We start from the raw sequence: 15,117 nt of genomic DNA on the forward strand, positions 1-15,117 counted from the left end.
ATCATTCGTCTCACCCGCCCCTCCACAGAGCCTCGTGCTATATGTACAGGCACTTTCGCAAGTGGGCTAGATAGTACTAAGTCTATGTTTGATGATAAAGACCAAAGCCGCGATGGTTGCGGTCGATTTCCGAGGTACTCCCCCCACCAGCGTTCTTCCGATATTGTAGTGACGATAAATAATAAAGACAACCATCACCACCAGTATGTTACTCTAGCTGCCTGACGAAACAGAATACACAGAGCGTTTATTCAGAGGGCGGGATTAATTTGCCAAGGTGCTTTTATACCCGAGCTGCATAGCACCTGGGGCCAAAGAGCAGAAGCGGGGGTATTATATTCAAATAGGAAAAAATATTTCTCATTCAGAAGAATCGTTGAGAAGATCTTTAACGGCTACGAGCTCATGATCTTCGTATTCCCGAAGACGTGGCTCAAGTGAGCACTGCGTTGTAAGAATACTTTTGAGCTTATGTGTTGCCAAATCACGAAGGCGCTGCAAGGATTCGCTCCCCAATGGAGAGCCCTTCGATATTGTTTCTGGTAGTTTATCAACCGAAAGACGAGCCATGGCCTATAAATCGCATTAGTTTAGTTTGCAATGGAGCCATTGACAACTTGTGGAAGTGGATCCCCACCAATGCTAAGCCATAGAATCCCCGTAGGTAACCGTCGCAGAGCTCAACACTTCTGCAGAAATGACGGATAGATGAATGTAGCTGTCGCCACATAGCCTCGTCCTCCAATGAGCCGGCATAGATGTAAAGAATTTCACCCAAGCGGGCGTGAACCTGCATCGGGAGTCAGCAACCCTCGATAGACTTTAATTGAGTCATAGCTCACATTCCACGCATGCGGCACTACTAACAGGGCCTCCTCAAGGCTAAATATCGCTTGTGCACCCATTCCCTGCGAGTGATATAACTCCGCAAGCTCACACCAAGCTTCGGCATCAGTTGGTGTGGCACCGAGGAGTTGTATTAAGCTGGAAATGGATTCTGTAGGCCGAGACAAGGACCTAAGCAGGGTAATCCGACGTTTCAAAATTGGCTATTGGACAGGATCAGTACTGACGGATTTCAATTAGGACAATATCCACAAACCAGGTTGGCGGGGTTCTGCGAAAGAATGTCATCGTATTTTTTCAGACATCTCTCTAAACTCGGGTTGTCCTCCGCGATCGCTTCATCATATATGCTGCGTAGTGCCATTATCCTTTCATGGGATGGTCCAAAGCGGTGCGTTAGACGCTCGAGGCATAACAGCGCGCTCTTGTCATCAGCAGATTGAAGGCATGAGAAGAAGAGCTTTTCTAAAGAATCAAAATAATTTGAGCCATCATTGTCCAGAATAGTATACCACCGAGATAGTAAGCCTCCTGAGCCTTCTTGGCCTAGAATGGCAGGAGCTTGCTGTGAACGATGGAGAGCGGTCGTAAGTTTCGAGCCATGACCGACATTGGACCGGAGAACAGCCATTGAGCTTTATCGAATGGTGTTGATACGTATGGTCCCGATAGAAGAATGAAGGTGGCGGGAGACGTGGCAGGAGACAGATAACAACGGATTATGGTGAAGTTCGCGCCAGGAAAGCGTGTTGATGTGGAAATAAGTAACCATGAGTCGTCGGCTCACTCCGTAATCCTTGTAGTCTGTATGTATTGCTACATCCCGTGACCTAAGGCCGGCTGGGTCCGCATCAGTACTCCACCGTAGACTCTCCGCAAAAGCTCCGAGCATACGAAGACCAACGCAACAAGAAATGAGCTATAAAACTTCGCCCATCCAGTCCTATCTGCGTGAGATCGAATTTACGGGCAACTCGTGCCAAGAATCTACTGGCGGCTATCGCTCTAGGAATCAAAGTCACCTTACATAGCTTGCGGACGTTTGATGCGGGTTAGAGGATTGAGAGGGGTCGTCACCTGGCCACCAGAGGCTTTGGAGCAAAATGTCAGTTATACCCCCGCTAACTATAGAGTTTACCGGGTCTAATTGCTTTTAGGTTTGAGAAGTCGTTATATGACCTGATAAAAGGTCTGAGAAATCACAAGGGTGCTGAGGAAGATTATATACAAAGCAGCCTTAGAGAATGTAGGGCTGAGGTCCGGACTCAAGACATGGGTATGGTGATAACTGGCAAAATATTCCAGCCATTCTATTTTACCTTTTTTCCCCCCCCTTTGCTGAAATTTATCTCCAGATAAAAAAGCCACGGCTCTTTTGAAATTAGCCTATCTAGAAATGTTCGGATATGATATGTCTTGGGCCTCGTTTCATGTTTTGGAAGTCATGTCATCATCCAAATTTCTCCAGAAAAGAGCCGGGTATCTCGGGGCCTTACAGAGCTTCAGGCCAGAAACTGAAGTTCTCATGCTTGCAACAAATCTGCTCAAAAAGGTTGGCAAGAGGTCCTTGTCTGTTGTTTGTATCTACTAACGATGTGTTCACAGGACATGACATGTCCCAATTTACACATAATTTCTCTTCCTCTTATAACCCTCCCAAATATCATAACTGCGTCTCTTGCAATGTCTTTGCTCCCCGATGTGTTATCCAGGGTTTCACACACGAATGCTTCAATTCGAAAGAAGGCAGTGGTATGCCTCTACCGACTTGCATTGGTTTATCCCGAAGCTCTAAGGCTAGCATGGCCCAGATTAAAGGAGCGTCTGATGGATGACCAAGAGGATAGTAGTGTCATCACGGCTGTGCTTAATGTCGTTTGCGAGCTAGGATGGCGAAGACCCCACGATTTCCTTCCACTTGCCCCGAGATTTTTTGAATTATTAGTGGATGGAGGTAACAACTGGATGGCAATCAAGATCATTAAGCTTGTGAGTTTTCTCATGTCACGAATTGCTTTCTGTGCTAACTCAGTTAGTTTGCAACATTAACCCCGTTAGAGCCACGATTGGTCCGAAAGCTTATTCGTCCGCTTCTGAACATAATCCAGACAACCTCGGCCATGTCGTTACTTTATGAGTGTATCAACGGCATAATACAGGGTGGTATTCTCGATGGCGAAGGGGCGCTAGAGGAAAAGCACGAGATCGCAAATGTTTGTGTCTCAAAGCTACGAGGCATGGTGGTTACAGATTTCGACCCGAACCGTACGTCCTTCCTTGTTTCCATATAAGTTCCTGGGTTAACATATCACAAGTTAAATATGTAGCATTGCTTGCATTTAGTAGGATCGTGGTCTCGTATCCGCATTTGGTTGTGACACACCAGGATGTTATAATGGATTGTTTGGAGGATGCAGATATCTCAATTCGTCTTCAAGCCCTCGAGCTAGCGGCTCGAATGGTTACCAAGGAAACATTAGCATTTGTGGTCGGGCGGCTAATTAGACAGCTTGAGGAACCTCAAGATACACCACCTAACGGAGATGGCTTGGATCATGAAGACGTCACCGAATTGCGAGATCATGTCGGACAAAGTGAACAACGGGAATGCAAATCCCATCTTCCCGTTCCTGACGACTATCGTGTCGAGGTTCTGCACAGGATTCTAGACATATGTTCTCATGACAACTATTCAAAGTTAGCGGACTTTGAATGGTATGTCAGTGTATTGATCCGACTTATGAAACACCTTCCTACAAATGCCGAAGAGCGTACTGCGTACCAGAGGCTTGAAAATCACTACAGGGACGATGTGGCAAGCCGAATCGGGTTGGAGGTGCGAAATGTTGCCGTTCGTGTTAGGAATGTGCGGGTGGAAGCCACTAGAGCCGCCGAGTCTCTGCTTCTCATTGACAATAGGCAATCGGTATCTGTGAGTGCGTCTAATCCTATTCATGGTGTACTGGGTCCTCTGGCTTGGGTGGTTGGGGAATATGCCGAGTATCTTTCGTCCCCAGGCAAGACACTCCAGTCGCTCATCGACATATCTACTATATCACTATCTGGGGGAGCTCTTTCTCTCTTCGTTCAAGCAGTTCCAAAAGTTCTCGCTCGCATCGTCCATGACTATGGGGACTCATGGAGCGTGGCACAGAAAAACGAAGTCTCGCTTTTTCTAGCCCGAATTGTTGAGTTTCTTGAATTGTTGGCAGATCATCCCGATTTGGACGTACAGGAAAGGGCCATCGAATTTTTAGAGATTATGCGGTTGGCTGCAGATGTGATGCAAACCGGCGGCACCCAACAGACCCAGGTGCCATTCCTATTGTCTTCAGTTATCCCAAGTCTGTTTTATGGGCTTGAGCTTAACCCGGTAGCGCCGAATGCCCAGAAAAAGGTTCCTTTGCCGGACCAACTCTGTTTGACTTTGCCGTTCAATAACAGCGTTCGTAGGTTGTTCGATGGCAACCAGGCTCGCACATACACGCCACCCAATGACTTTTACCATGACCGGAAGACACAGACCCCAAGAGACCTACAAAACGAATTTGGCACGAGCATCGCACTCCAGGGTTCAGAAGTTGGCCCCGAGCTGGCGGCCATGAATTCGCGGCAGAAAGTAGAATGGAGACAACGCAATAGAGATGACCCATTCTACATTGGTGCTGATCAGCAGAACAATGCCGCAACATCACTCGAGCCGGCATCAAGTACCTCGCATAGCGAGGGTTTGGATATCGACTCTATTCCAATAGTTGATCTCAAGATAGGCAAGCTTGAGAATGTCCCAACACTCATGGGCACCACACCATATGACGGCCCGCACAACTTGCCTGCACAACCCAAAAAATACGATGTTATTCCAGATGAGGTAATCGGGGCTGAAGAAACAGGTGTCCCTGCCTCCCACGACGAGCCTGTTAAGGCGAGGAAAGGTTTACTGCAAGTTGATTCTAGTGGGCTTAGGCACTTTACTCTGGGGGCGGATACTGGCTCCAATACTGGCGGCATGTCTGGTAAGAATGAGGACGATGTAGAGATGGCCACAGCGATGAAGGAAATCGAGAAGGCTCGGCGAGAGATGCAACGGGCGTCTGAGCGTGTGTACCTCGAAGGTACACCCCCCGAAGGGACACTTGTAAAAAAACGAAGAAAACAAAAAAAATCCAGTCATGGTAGGCTTCGGAGAGCTGATATACCGGAGAGGGATGGCCAACCGTCTTCAGCGCAGGAGAAGGGAAGAAAAACAAACAATACCCCAAGAGAATAAACTTCAAAGACAGGCTGGATTAATTAGTTTTATATTTGTAGGACGAATATACACAAGGCCCGCGTGTTTAATGAATGCCACTTTCTTTCTCACCCCGAGGGATTATATCCCTGACTAGCATAGCTATAGCCTGACTTTATTTGAAGCCAGAATAATTTGCGTGATTGTTCATGATATAAAGTGGCTTCTGTCATGTCACTGAACCTATGAATAGCTTAAAAATGGTCTGATGCGACACTTTGTCGTTTGACGGCTCTGTTTAAGAAGCGTTGGAGGGACTTCATGCCAACAGTCGATTAAAGAACGAGATAGTTGTAGACCACAATTCAGGAACAACTCTTAATAGTTCAAAGACGAGACCACCGCAGACAACGAAGGCGAGAAGAGCTATTGAAGTTTTAGATATAAAAACAAGCGGTTCTGATGTTTTAAAACATACCGACCCAGCCCGTTGACAGAGAGGGCTTTGGACTGTGCTTAGTCGTAGTGGTTTTCGGTTTTCCGCGTTTTGAAGCTTCATGTTTCGCAAATTTCTCATTCGCCCTCCTTTGTTGTGGTGTTTGAGCCTAGATGTGGTGAGCATTATCATTGTCAAGGGTCAGGGGAGCCATGGGATTAGGTACCATCGTGCTAGCGATTCCCGGAATCAACGTGAAGGTAAAAAACGTGCTCGAATAATCCAGCCGTTAACTGTATTATAAGGTGGCACAGAATACAAGTGTTGTTGGATGAGCAAGAATCGGCCTCTGGTTAGTTACCTGCGAAGAGCCGGAAAGGCCACGTTGGAGGAGGAATTGCTTCCGCGACGTCGTTGATACAGGGGTAAGGTAATAGTCTCGAAACTTGTTTGTTTCACATATCGTTGATAACGGCCAAAACGTTAAAATGTTGTGACTAGCAAGCCAACGTTTGATGATTCCGTCGTTCCTATAGACAGGAGGTGATGCTTCTAGGGTCTTCTTGATATCTACAATCGCTTCGTTTCATCAGCTTCAGGTCCTCAGCTGCGTATTTTCTTTGACCGCCGTGGATCTCGGACGCTATTGCCCCAGCCAAATGACGTAACACCACGTACCAAAGATGGTAACTCCTGATCGTGTCCGCTGGTACGTATTTATAAGTATTCGACGAGTCGGACTAACAGAGGAAACAGTGGACCAACATCCCAAGTACCTGAGGCATTTTGGCTCTGTACGGTGTAGTCTACTCCGTATGTATGTTGCGAACCTAGCAGTTAGATATCCAGAACCCATCGACCAGTATCATCATCGACAAAACAACTTTAATGGACGGTCAACATGCTGCAAAGTATTCTCCCAGATTTGAATTAAAACGGGTCTCCCGAAGTTGCCGACCCTCTTGTACGGTGTGCCGCGTTGAAGGTACTGTCCTCCGAGCGCAGTTCGTTCTCAAGCTGTACGGCACTCGGCGCTACAAGGACAAGGGGAATGACCAGCCAGTTCACGTGACCATTTCGGAGGCGTGGAAACTGGGAGAAGAATACAGCAAAATAAATGACCAGCCTCAGGATGCTCATGCTTTCCCGGTACTTGACTAGTACCTTACTACATTCCTGACACTTTCCACGATGTTTTGGGCCCAATGCCTGTAGAGAGAAGTGTGTAAAAGCATTGACTGGCAAACATTGTGGTCGGGAGTCCACTTAGGTAGGGAGCTTCTCTTGTACGGTGTACAATTTGATTATTGAAAAGTGGCCCAACGAATGGAAAAGATTTGTTCAATACTCGGCAGGAAGGGAGGCAGGGCGAAGAAGAATTGGAGGTTGTTGTGGACTTGTGATCGTACAACTAGAATTGGTAGTCTTGCATTCCGGCCCGGAGAAAGCCTCCACAGCGATTATTGATTGGGCATTGGGCAGCAGATTTCGGAACCTCAAGCTTCGTACCAGGGTTCCTATTCATTCTCAACCCTGTCTTTCTGCGCAAGAAGAGGGTCAAAAACAACAACAAAAGGAACTTGGAAGGAAATAAGGCAAAAAACATAGGTTGACCTGAATATTCAGCCCAACCAAAAGTTTTCACAGAATACGCTGATCGGAAATTTTGCTCCTGGTAAGCCATGCCCGAACTCTTTTCCTGGGCCCAATAGTGAATCATCAGGCCGTCAACTACCTGATATATCCCCCTCCCGACTATTTACTGCCCGCCATCGCCGTGCTGTCTTGCCCCCCTCGCCTATATATCCTTCCTCCAGGAACCCCTAATATCTCGTGACCTACTTTATCTTTTCCTTTCTGCAACTTCAGTTAAATTGCCATTCCAAATTGCCCCGTTTTGCACTTTGAACCCGGCACTGATTCCGTGGGAGTGCAGGCCTCAAGCAGACACACGGCTTCAATTATAATACTAACGCCGGAGATAAAGTATCTGAGGCGTATATCCTCGGGTCATCCTCTTTTTGTTCGACTTATCACGATCAGATCTTGTTTTCAGCAGAAGGATAGCCGCTACACGAAAACTTAATCGACGTTTTACAACCGAGACCCAGTCTTGACGTTCAACCACAACTTCCATACAAAACCACCACTCGACAGGCGTACAGTCAGGGACCTGAATTATTTAGGTAATATCAATGACGTGCGTCACGAAGTATCTCATCAGCATCGCTTGATACTCACGACCAAGCAGGTTCAACATCACAATTGGTCCAAGTCCGCACGACTCGGACGATTCCGCCTTCACCGACGAAGAAGATTCATCAGGAGTGCAGGTCTCGCCACCTTCCGAACCTGAAAGCCATGGGTATCACGATCCATATGATGAATGGACGAACCTGCCTTATCCAGATGAACTGAAGCCATCCGACTCAGCCTCTCGAAATCGAACATCTTATCGTACCAGGAGTCGCAACCCAATCCACCCGCCTTCCGCATCAACAAGTCGCCGACGCTCAACGAGGCGTCAGATTGTCCCAGAACGAGAGTCTTTCCGTCGCCGACCCCACCGTCATCCTTCGCCAGAATCACCAGAAAGCATGGACTCGGCTGAGGAGTATGGGGACCCGTATCGGCGCAGATCCCAGGAACGATACTGGCCATCTGTCGCTCAAAGCTCGGCTTATGCACACAGCTCATCCCCAGGCCCTTCATACGTTTATCCACACGGTACAGTGCCACACGCTCCATACATACCGCCAACTGGCCAACATACACCTTCGGACCAATTAGTTCGAGTCGGTGCTCACAGCCAGGTTGGGCCGCCAAATCAATATGGTCATCCGTTTTACGGATACAGTCCTCATTTGCAACAGCCTCATGGTCCAACTGTCTCTCAGTTCTATATGCACGATCACCATCCCGGAAACCACGGGCATACGCTTACCGCAGGCTCTCATCGAAGTGATGGGCACAATCCACCTCAGCATCCTTTTCAACCCTCCGGTCCTTCTCACGTTGCTCCGCCATATGGTGGATCGCAGATGAATCATGATCTGGTTCCATATGGCACCGGAGGATTTCACCCTTTCCGTGAGCCGTATGCCATGGTTCCCGGGATGATGTCGCCCTATTTTAACTCTTATGCTCGCGCAACATCTCCTCCAAGCCAAAGTGGGTCTGCTGGAGCACCAGTCTCCCCAGACCCAGCCCCTGCGCCACCACCTGTGGATCCGGTGAAGGACGACGCGATTGCTAGACTTGAGAAATTGATTTTGGATGAAAGAACCGAGCGTGAAGCCAGAGATGCGCGTGAAGCAGCCCGTCAGGCTGCTGCCGAAGCGGAGGCTGCTGCCGAGGCTGAGAAGAAGAAACGTGCTGCACATGAGAAAAAGCTCGTCGAGGAAGCTGCCGCGCGCGCTAAGGCTGAGGCAGAGCAGAAAGCCGCTGATGAGGCGGCACAGGCAAAGAAGGAGGCAGAAGAAGCCGCGACAAAGGCCGTCGACGCGGCAACAGCAGAAGCTACGGAAAAGGCCACAGCTGACGTGCAAGATAAAATTGCAGCTGCAGTGGCTGCTAATAAACCTCCAGATAAGAAACAACCCATTAAATTCAAGGATGCTCTTGGCAGAAAGTTCAGTTTTCCGTTTGATTTATGTTGCACTTGGAAGGTAGGCATGCTTGCTCTCTTAACGTATAAAGGTAACCTGGTCATATATCTAACTTATATTCGAACCAAGGGAATGGAGGAGCTTATAAAGCAAGCTTTTCTTCACATTGAGGTGATAGGGCCTCATGTTGCAGAGGGCCACTATGACTTGATTGGCCCCAATGGCGACATCATACTCCCGCAAGTCTGGGAGACCGTCCTTGAGCCCGATTGGAGCATTACTATGCATATGTGGCCGATACCAGAGAAGCCAAAGGAAGAACCAGGTCCTCCTGCAGACAGCGGTGCTCCTGCAGCACCGCCAGCCGAAGCCGCAGCCGCTGATGCGCCGAAGAAGCCAGGTGTGTTTTTCAAAATTTGCCGTTCATTTGGTTATTGCATGAGCTATGAACTAATGATCAGCCCCTAAAAAACCGCGGCCAAAGCCTGGCGACCCTAGCCCATTTGCCATGTGGATGGTTGGAGGCCCCAACCGTTTCAAGAAGCAGGCTTTAAAAGTGGGAAAAAAGCCTAAAGCAGCTGATTACGCCGTAATGGGCCATGCTGTCTGATAGGGTTCAAAGTTCTAGCCGCAGTCTTGGCCCTGAAGCTGCGCATCTAGCCAGTTGTTTTCTTGGAAGATTGGCTGATGGATGCAATTTCTGACATCCCTCCCCAGGACTTACGGCGGCTGATTTGAGGCTCCCGCCCGAGCGACCTTCAAACCGCTCCTTCCAAGGAATTCATACAGCGACCAGATTTTGGAACTTTCCCTTACCGGCTTGCTTTAGATGGGTATGGCTTTTCCTCTCGTTCGAACGGGATTGGTTTCTCATGCCTTGCGGTGGAGTATGTTGTGGTTGTCATTATTTCCATATCTTTCTCGGGAAGTATGACGAAAATTCTTTTGCATCGGAGTTGGAGAGATATTCTGAAGATTTAACCGTGTAACCAAGATGTGTCATGACCTGCTGATATACCCATAGATCGTTGGAAGCGTCGTCCTTTTGCAAAGTACACTCGTGTATATATATGTTGTTTTTCACATCATCTGTGTTTCTCAATCGGAGTTTGGCTCAAGTGCGCTAGATCAACAATATTTTTTTTGTCCTCGCTTATTCCATATTTAAGTGTTCCAAAGACCTGTAGCCCTGCTGAACTACTATGCCACCCTGATTTCGTTAACCATGTGAATCATTATATACTTATGAACTGATATAAGCTAGCGGAATATCGTCTGATAGTACCAGAACTACTGAGGAACAAGAGGTTTCCAACTGATTTCCTCGCTAACGTTATCGTCAAGTAGCCCACTCGTCAACGATGACTGGCGGGATCGTCTTGTGGCAGGACCTGGAAGAGTAGCACCCCCATTTTGGGATCGGTTCTGGATAGTGGAACTTTGATCCGAAACGAGTGAGCTGGGCTTCGGCGGCACCGGCGGTGCGTTTTTATGCACGTTCCCTTTTGCCTCCAGCGCGCTATGTGGTTGATTTCGATATGCCACTGGAGCTGTTAAACTTCTGGGCGGAACCGGGGGCTTCATGGGGATAATACCAGGAGTGTTCGTGTATTGCATTTGACTCGCGGCAATGAGAGCCCAGTCAGGGTTCTCCTTGGGGGAAAACGGGTTAGAAGTCCGGTAGGTATTCAATACACGATCTTCGCTGGGAGAAGATATAGACGATTTCACCGGGATACCTGAGGAAATCAGCAGTTGGAACTTAAAATAGAACGCAATTCAGATTGTTGAAATAGTGCATTAAGCGAAGTGCCCTACCATTATCTAACCACCATTTACGATGATCTGAACTAGGGGGTGGAAGCCCGGTAGAAATCGGTTCAAGGAGGAAAGGATCCCCATTGCTTGTATGCACTGGTTGCGGTTGGGTTTCGAGGACCTGAGGGTTACTTCGCCGTTGAGCGTGGAGCGCATGCCTCAAACTTTCTCTTCGAGCCTCATCGATGACATTGATCGTACATGCAAAGCTAGCCCACACTGGACGGTGATCGGAAAGGAGCATGTTTGAAACGTTGTAATTGAGCTGTCGAAGGTTGGAACCTTTCCATAGAATCCTGTCGCACCACGCGGGGATGCGCGCTTTCTCCCTAAAAACGTAATCACTTAGGTGGGCTCCCCGAAGAGTGTGAGTATACTTACGAAGTGTCGTAAGTGTCTCTGCCAACGTCATACTTGTAAGTTGGGGGGAAGGTGACGAGACCTTCATTATAGAATTGAAATACTCTTCCTGCCAGCATTTGTAGGTTTAGCTATACCGAGCGGTTAGCTGGTGTACGCATTCCAGCAACAAAATGAGCCATGGCAGTCACCTGGTCATTGTCATAAAGCCTCTGATAACTGGCCTGCTGCACCAAGTCCCTAACAGCCTGATTGGGAAGACCAATTCGATAATTGAAATCCCCTAACCATATAATGGCATCGTGCTCCTCAATAGATCGATTCCTCTGGAAGCGGAGTCCTCGACGAATGGTTGCATAGTCATTATTCCGCTCGTCATAGTTTGCAAAGCCAGCCGCCAGATGAGCTGTTACGAAGCAAAGCCTAGTATTAGAATATTCAAACCGAATAGCACAACCCCCTTTGTTGCCAGCAATGCCGGAGAGCCCAGTCTGCGTAAACGGAATTAATGACAAGTACGGCGGAAGAGTAAACCCGACTTACCTTCTTTACACTGCCTTCAACATTTTTTATATCCTTGAGGATATCCTCCCGGACGTATATCATTAAGGCCGCCCCAACGAGTTGGCCTGACCGCAAAAGAACGTATTTCGGTGTCCCTCTTGCAGTTGCGCGTGTGTTCAAACAATCTCCGACAGCAAACTCCCAGGACTTGCGGGTTGTAGGGTCTGTTGACATTATTTGCTGGGGACTCAATACAACAATCTCTTGAAACCCAACAGCAAAAATGGTCGGATCTGAGTCATGATCATGGGCTTCAGGAAACAGCCAAGGGCTCAAGTCTGTATCTGGCCCTTGGACACGACCATTTATATTGAAGGTTCCGGTCCAGATGTTGGTCGATTTCCTGGAAGTAAATTCTGCTGCCCTTCGATCAAGCTCGCCGGAGATCAAATCGTTAATCGGATCGTAAAGGTGCACAGGCATCTGTTTTGGTAGGCGACCTAGCAATAGGTCTATCGTCGTTTGGCGAGCCTTGTCAGAGAAATTATTAATATACAGCCTTGTGGCAGTTTTACGGGCATCAGCCAGAGCGCCTGCGAGTGACATTTTCCCGTGTCGTGTATATGAGCTTTTGAGAGCACCGGTGCCAGCGTAGATTTTGGATAACGCATCTCCGTTATCAGCCCATATTGTTGAATGTCGAAGTTGAACTTCAAAGCTCAGCACGCCGTTTTCCTGTAGCAAAAACAATTCAAGAGCTAATGAGCTAATAATGGTCTGCACAATATTTGTCCGGTCAAGACAATCTAGACAATTAGTCCGGAAAATACCATCCTGTTGCAGGATGACGGAGGTGTTCCCGGGACCACTCCTATTCACGTTCTCAGAAAGAAAATATCCAAAGCCATTGAGAGAATGCATGAGCTCATGTTTAATTTCGCCTCCGGCTCCATATCCCAGAGGGCCCCGAGCCTCCGCATGAAAATCAAACTCTGTTGTTCGCAATAGCGCACTATCTGGTGACTTATTAAAGTTTACCTTTGGGCCAACGAGATTTTTCCTTATGTGCTCCCGGAATCTCGTAGAAAGTTCAACCTCACCAGGCTTCAGTTCACTGAGGAGATTGACCACATGTACTGCGCCATATTCCAGTTCGAGAGATTCGATATGCTTATCAAAGGCGTGCTGCGAAGCTTCAACAGATCGAGTAACTTCAATCTTTTGTTGCCCCGGTAGAAACCCTGTAGCCTGCTCCCAGAAAATCGGCACAGAGCCGCGGACCTGAACGTAAGAGTAGGCAACACCGGGAGGTATCCAGAGGATCGTTTCAGTTTCAACGAAATTCGCAACATTGCCATCATCATCAATGCCGCGAGCATTGAATCGAGTGCCCGCACGTAGAGAAGACAGGCGGGAAATCAGAGTGAGCATGGATGGTAGGTTTGTTTTTTGCACCGAAGATAACACATTAACGGTAGCAGGTATAGCTAGCGTTCCGCAGAACCCTCTAATGACACACGTGAGAATCTGAGAGGAATCTAAAAGTCGCTTCTCGCGCGGCGATAAGTGAGACCTGAAAATAAGAAGTGGTTGAATCATGTATGCGTTCCACAACACATCTTTGTCAAGGGAATCAATGTCAAAAGCTGCCGATTTGTCTGAACTGATAGTGTGTCAGCATCGTATTCATATCACAGTCTTATGGATTCATCATCATACCGGTCTTGTAGCCGATCTGTAAGGTTGAAGTCAAGGCTGTAGTAAAAACTCCCATCATTCAAGAGCTTTTTGAGACCTAGGAAAGGGTCTTCTGTCATTCCCGCGTTCGGGTTGGAATCTCCAGTGGCAATTGAAGACTCTTTGTCGTTATAGAGACTAGATTCATATTCCGAGCAATTCAAGCAATCTTTATTTGTTAGACAGAGCGAAAAACAATTTAGCACAACAGGCGTCTTACAGAAATCTACATCCTCGATCCTTAAGACAGTCTCACCGGGCCTGACAGTGGCAGCCTTGGAAGAACGCGTGACAATGCACACAAAGACATCCTGGTCTATAGTAACAAGCCCAAGGATGCCATAGCCAGACCCTAGAGTCCGATAGCCTGTAAAGTCTATAGATGATAAGCTGGCAAATTCCACCAGACAACGTTGGGTGTCGCCATTGATTGGCAGAACATTGCCCACTGGTTCTCCCAAGCTATGTTGGAAGATCAATGCGTCTTCAGATGTGACCACAAGAAGGGTGCGAACAGGGTGATCCCGGCACAAGACTCGAATACTAGGCATTGTCGACTGTAAGATGGGGAATGGCCTTAGTCATGGCATGCAGTGACAACGGTAATTATCGTTGTAGTGGCGCCAATGCTCCTTCGTGATGCACTAAGCCGACGAAATTAAATTGCGGATCGGAGAAGACCAAGATACGGAGCGATTGTATAGATACAATCACAATGGAATAAAGACCAAGGTTTCAGGTATCTTGACATGTGTTTAACTAGCTAGCACCAGTGACTTCTCAAATGACGGAACGCACGGCTGAACATCTCAGTAAATCGGGGTAGTCGAGCACCAATTGATAAAACAGATTCGAGTCCCAAGCCTTCGCTGGCGTCTATACAAAGATATATAGGGTTATCAAGGTACTCCGTGTTCCTCGGAAGTGGGAGGTAGGGGGGATGGTGAAGTCGGTGTGTCGAGACACTTGAGCGAAGTGGTACAGTAAGGATCCGATAAAAATGAATTCAGGTGCAGAGTGGACTACTGCAGCAGCACGGACTTGATTATATTGACTGTGCAGTGCGATGTTCGCGAAGCCCGCGAAACCAATCCCGAAGACTTGATCCACCTAACAAGTTGCGAGAGCGTATACCTTTATTTGGCGAAGTGACCGTGTTCTGGTGTAGTCGCAGTGTCTCGTAGCCAAGCTGGAAGAGACTATGGAGTACGGTGTAGGTACGAAGTCCGGGCCTCCAGCTCAGCGTTGGTTGGAATTCTGCCAACGTTGGTTGAGACCCGGAACGGAGAAATCTTCGGCGTTGGTTGAACCTCAACCCACGCTGAGCTTTAATCTAAAATTATTACTATAGATTCTTAATATTAAAAAAAAAAAACCTCCTTAATTTTTAACCACCTTAACCATCCTAACCATCTTAACCACCTAACTACCCTAATACGTGGGTGTGTGGAAGTAGTAGATATCTGTGGTAATAACTCTACGGCTCTGTACCAACGCTGAACTTCAACCAACGTTGGCAGAATTCCTACCCACGCTCAGCTGTGTCCCCACGAAGTCCGTCGAGAGGAGGAGTCTCC

The 15,117-nt window shown here is 47.8% G+C and overlaps 5 protein-coding genes across 5 annotated transcripts; 2 read left to right on the forward strand and 3 right to left on the reverse strand.

Annotated features, from left to right (window-relative positions):
• Window positions 1–550: 550 nt before the first annotated feature.
• Window positions 551–1,477, reverse strand: ASPVEDRAFT_55258 (uncharacterized protein; the record flags this gene model as incomplete). Its single annotated transcript, XM_040815045.1, has 3 exons — window positions 551–790; window positions 843–1,049; window positions 1,103–1,477. The coding sequence occupies 3 exons, from the start codon at window positions 1,475–1,477 to the stop codon at window positions 551–553; spliced, it is 822 nt and encodes a 273-aa protein (XP_040671114.1).
• Window positions 1,478–2,242: 765 nt separating this feature from the next.
• ASPVEDRAFT_31739 (putative AP-3 complex subunit delta) lies at window positions 2,243–5,116 on the forward strand (the record flags this gene model as incomplete). The annotated part of the gene is made up of 4 exons (XM_040810521.1): window positions 2,243–2,398; window positions 2,452–2,835; window positions 2,883–3,111; window positions 3,174–5,116. 4 exons carry the CDS (start codon window positions 2,243–2,245, stop codon window positions 5,114–5,116), a joined length of 2,712 nt encoding a protein of 903 aa, XP_040671115.1.
• A 10-nt stretch (window positions 5,117–5,126) lies between these two features.
• On the reverse strand, window positions 5,127–6,013 carry ASPVEDRAFT_840235 (RAMP4 family protein). Its single transcript, XM_040817487.1, has 3 exons — window positions 5,740–6,013; window positions 5,556–5,682; window positions 5,127–5,503 (listed from the first exon to the last, which is right to left on the reverse strand). Exons 1-3 carry the CDS (start codon window positions 5,740–5,742, stop codon window positions 5,397–5,399), a joined length of 237 nt encoding a protein of 78 aa, XP_040671116.1. The 5' UTR covers window positions 5,743–6,013; the 3' UTR covers window positions 5,127–5,396.
• A 1,752-nt stretch (window positions 6,014–7,765) lies between these two features.
• Window positions 7,766–9,731, forward strand: ASPVEDRAFT_137821 (uncharacterized protein; the record flags this gene model as incomplete). Its single annotated transcript, XM_040807435.1, has 3 exons — window positions 7,766–9,181; window positions 9,251–9,521; window positions 9,583–9,731. Coding segments are annotated over 3 exons (1,836 nt in total), but the record flags the coding sequence as incomplete, so codon positions are not given.
• Window positions 9,732–10,411: 680 nt separating this feature from the next.
• Window positions 10,412–14,091, reverse strand: ASPVEDRAFT_86709 (SacI domain and endonuclease/exonuclease/phosphatase family protein; the record flags this gene model as incomplete). The annotated part of the gene is made up of 7 exons (XM_040817901.1): window positions 10,412–10,860; window positions 10,940–11,268; window positions 11,321–11,430; window positions 11,491–11,790; window positions 11,843–13,466; window positions 13,523–13,709; window positions 13,761–14,091. 7 exons carry the CDS (start codon window positions 14,089–14,091, stop codon window positions 10,412–10,414), a joined length of 3,330 nt encoding a protein of 1,109 aa, XP_040671118.1.
• Window positions 14,092–15,117: the final 1,026 nt, after the last annotated feature.

This window comes from Aspergillus versicolor, assembly GCF_001890125.1.
Source record: "Aspergillus versicolor CBS 583.65 unplaced genomic scaffold ASPVEscaffold_9, whole genome shotgun sequence".
NCBI lineage: Eukaryota > Fungi > Ascomycota > Eurotiomycetes > Eurotiales > Aspergillaceae > Aspergillus > Aspergillus versicolor.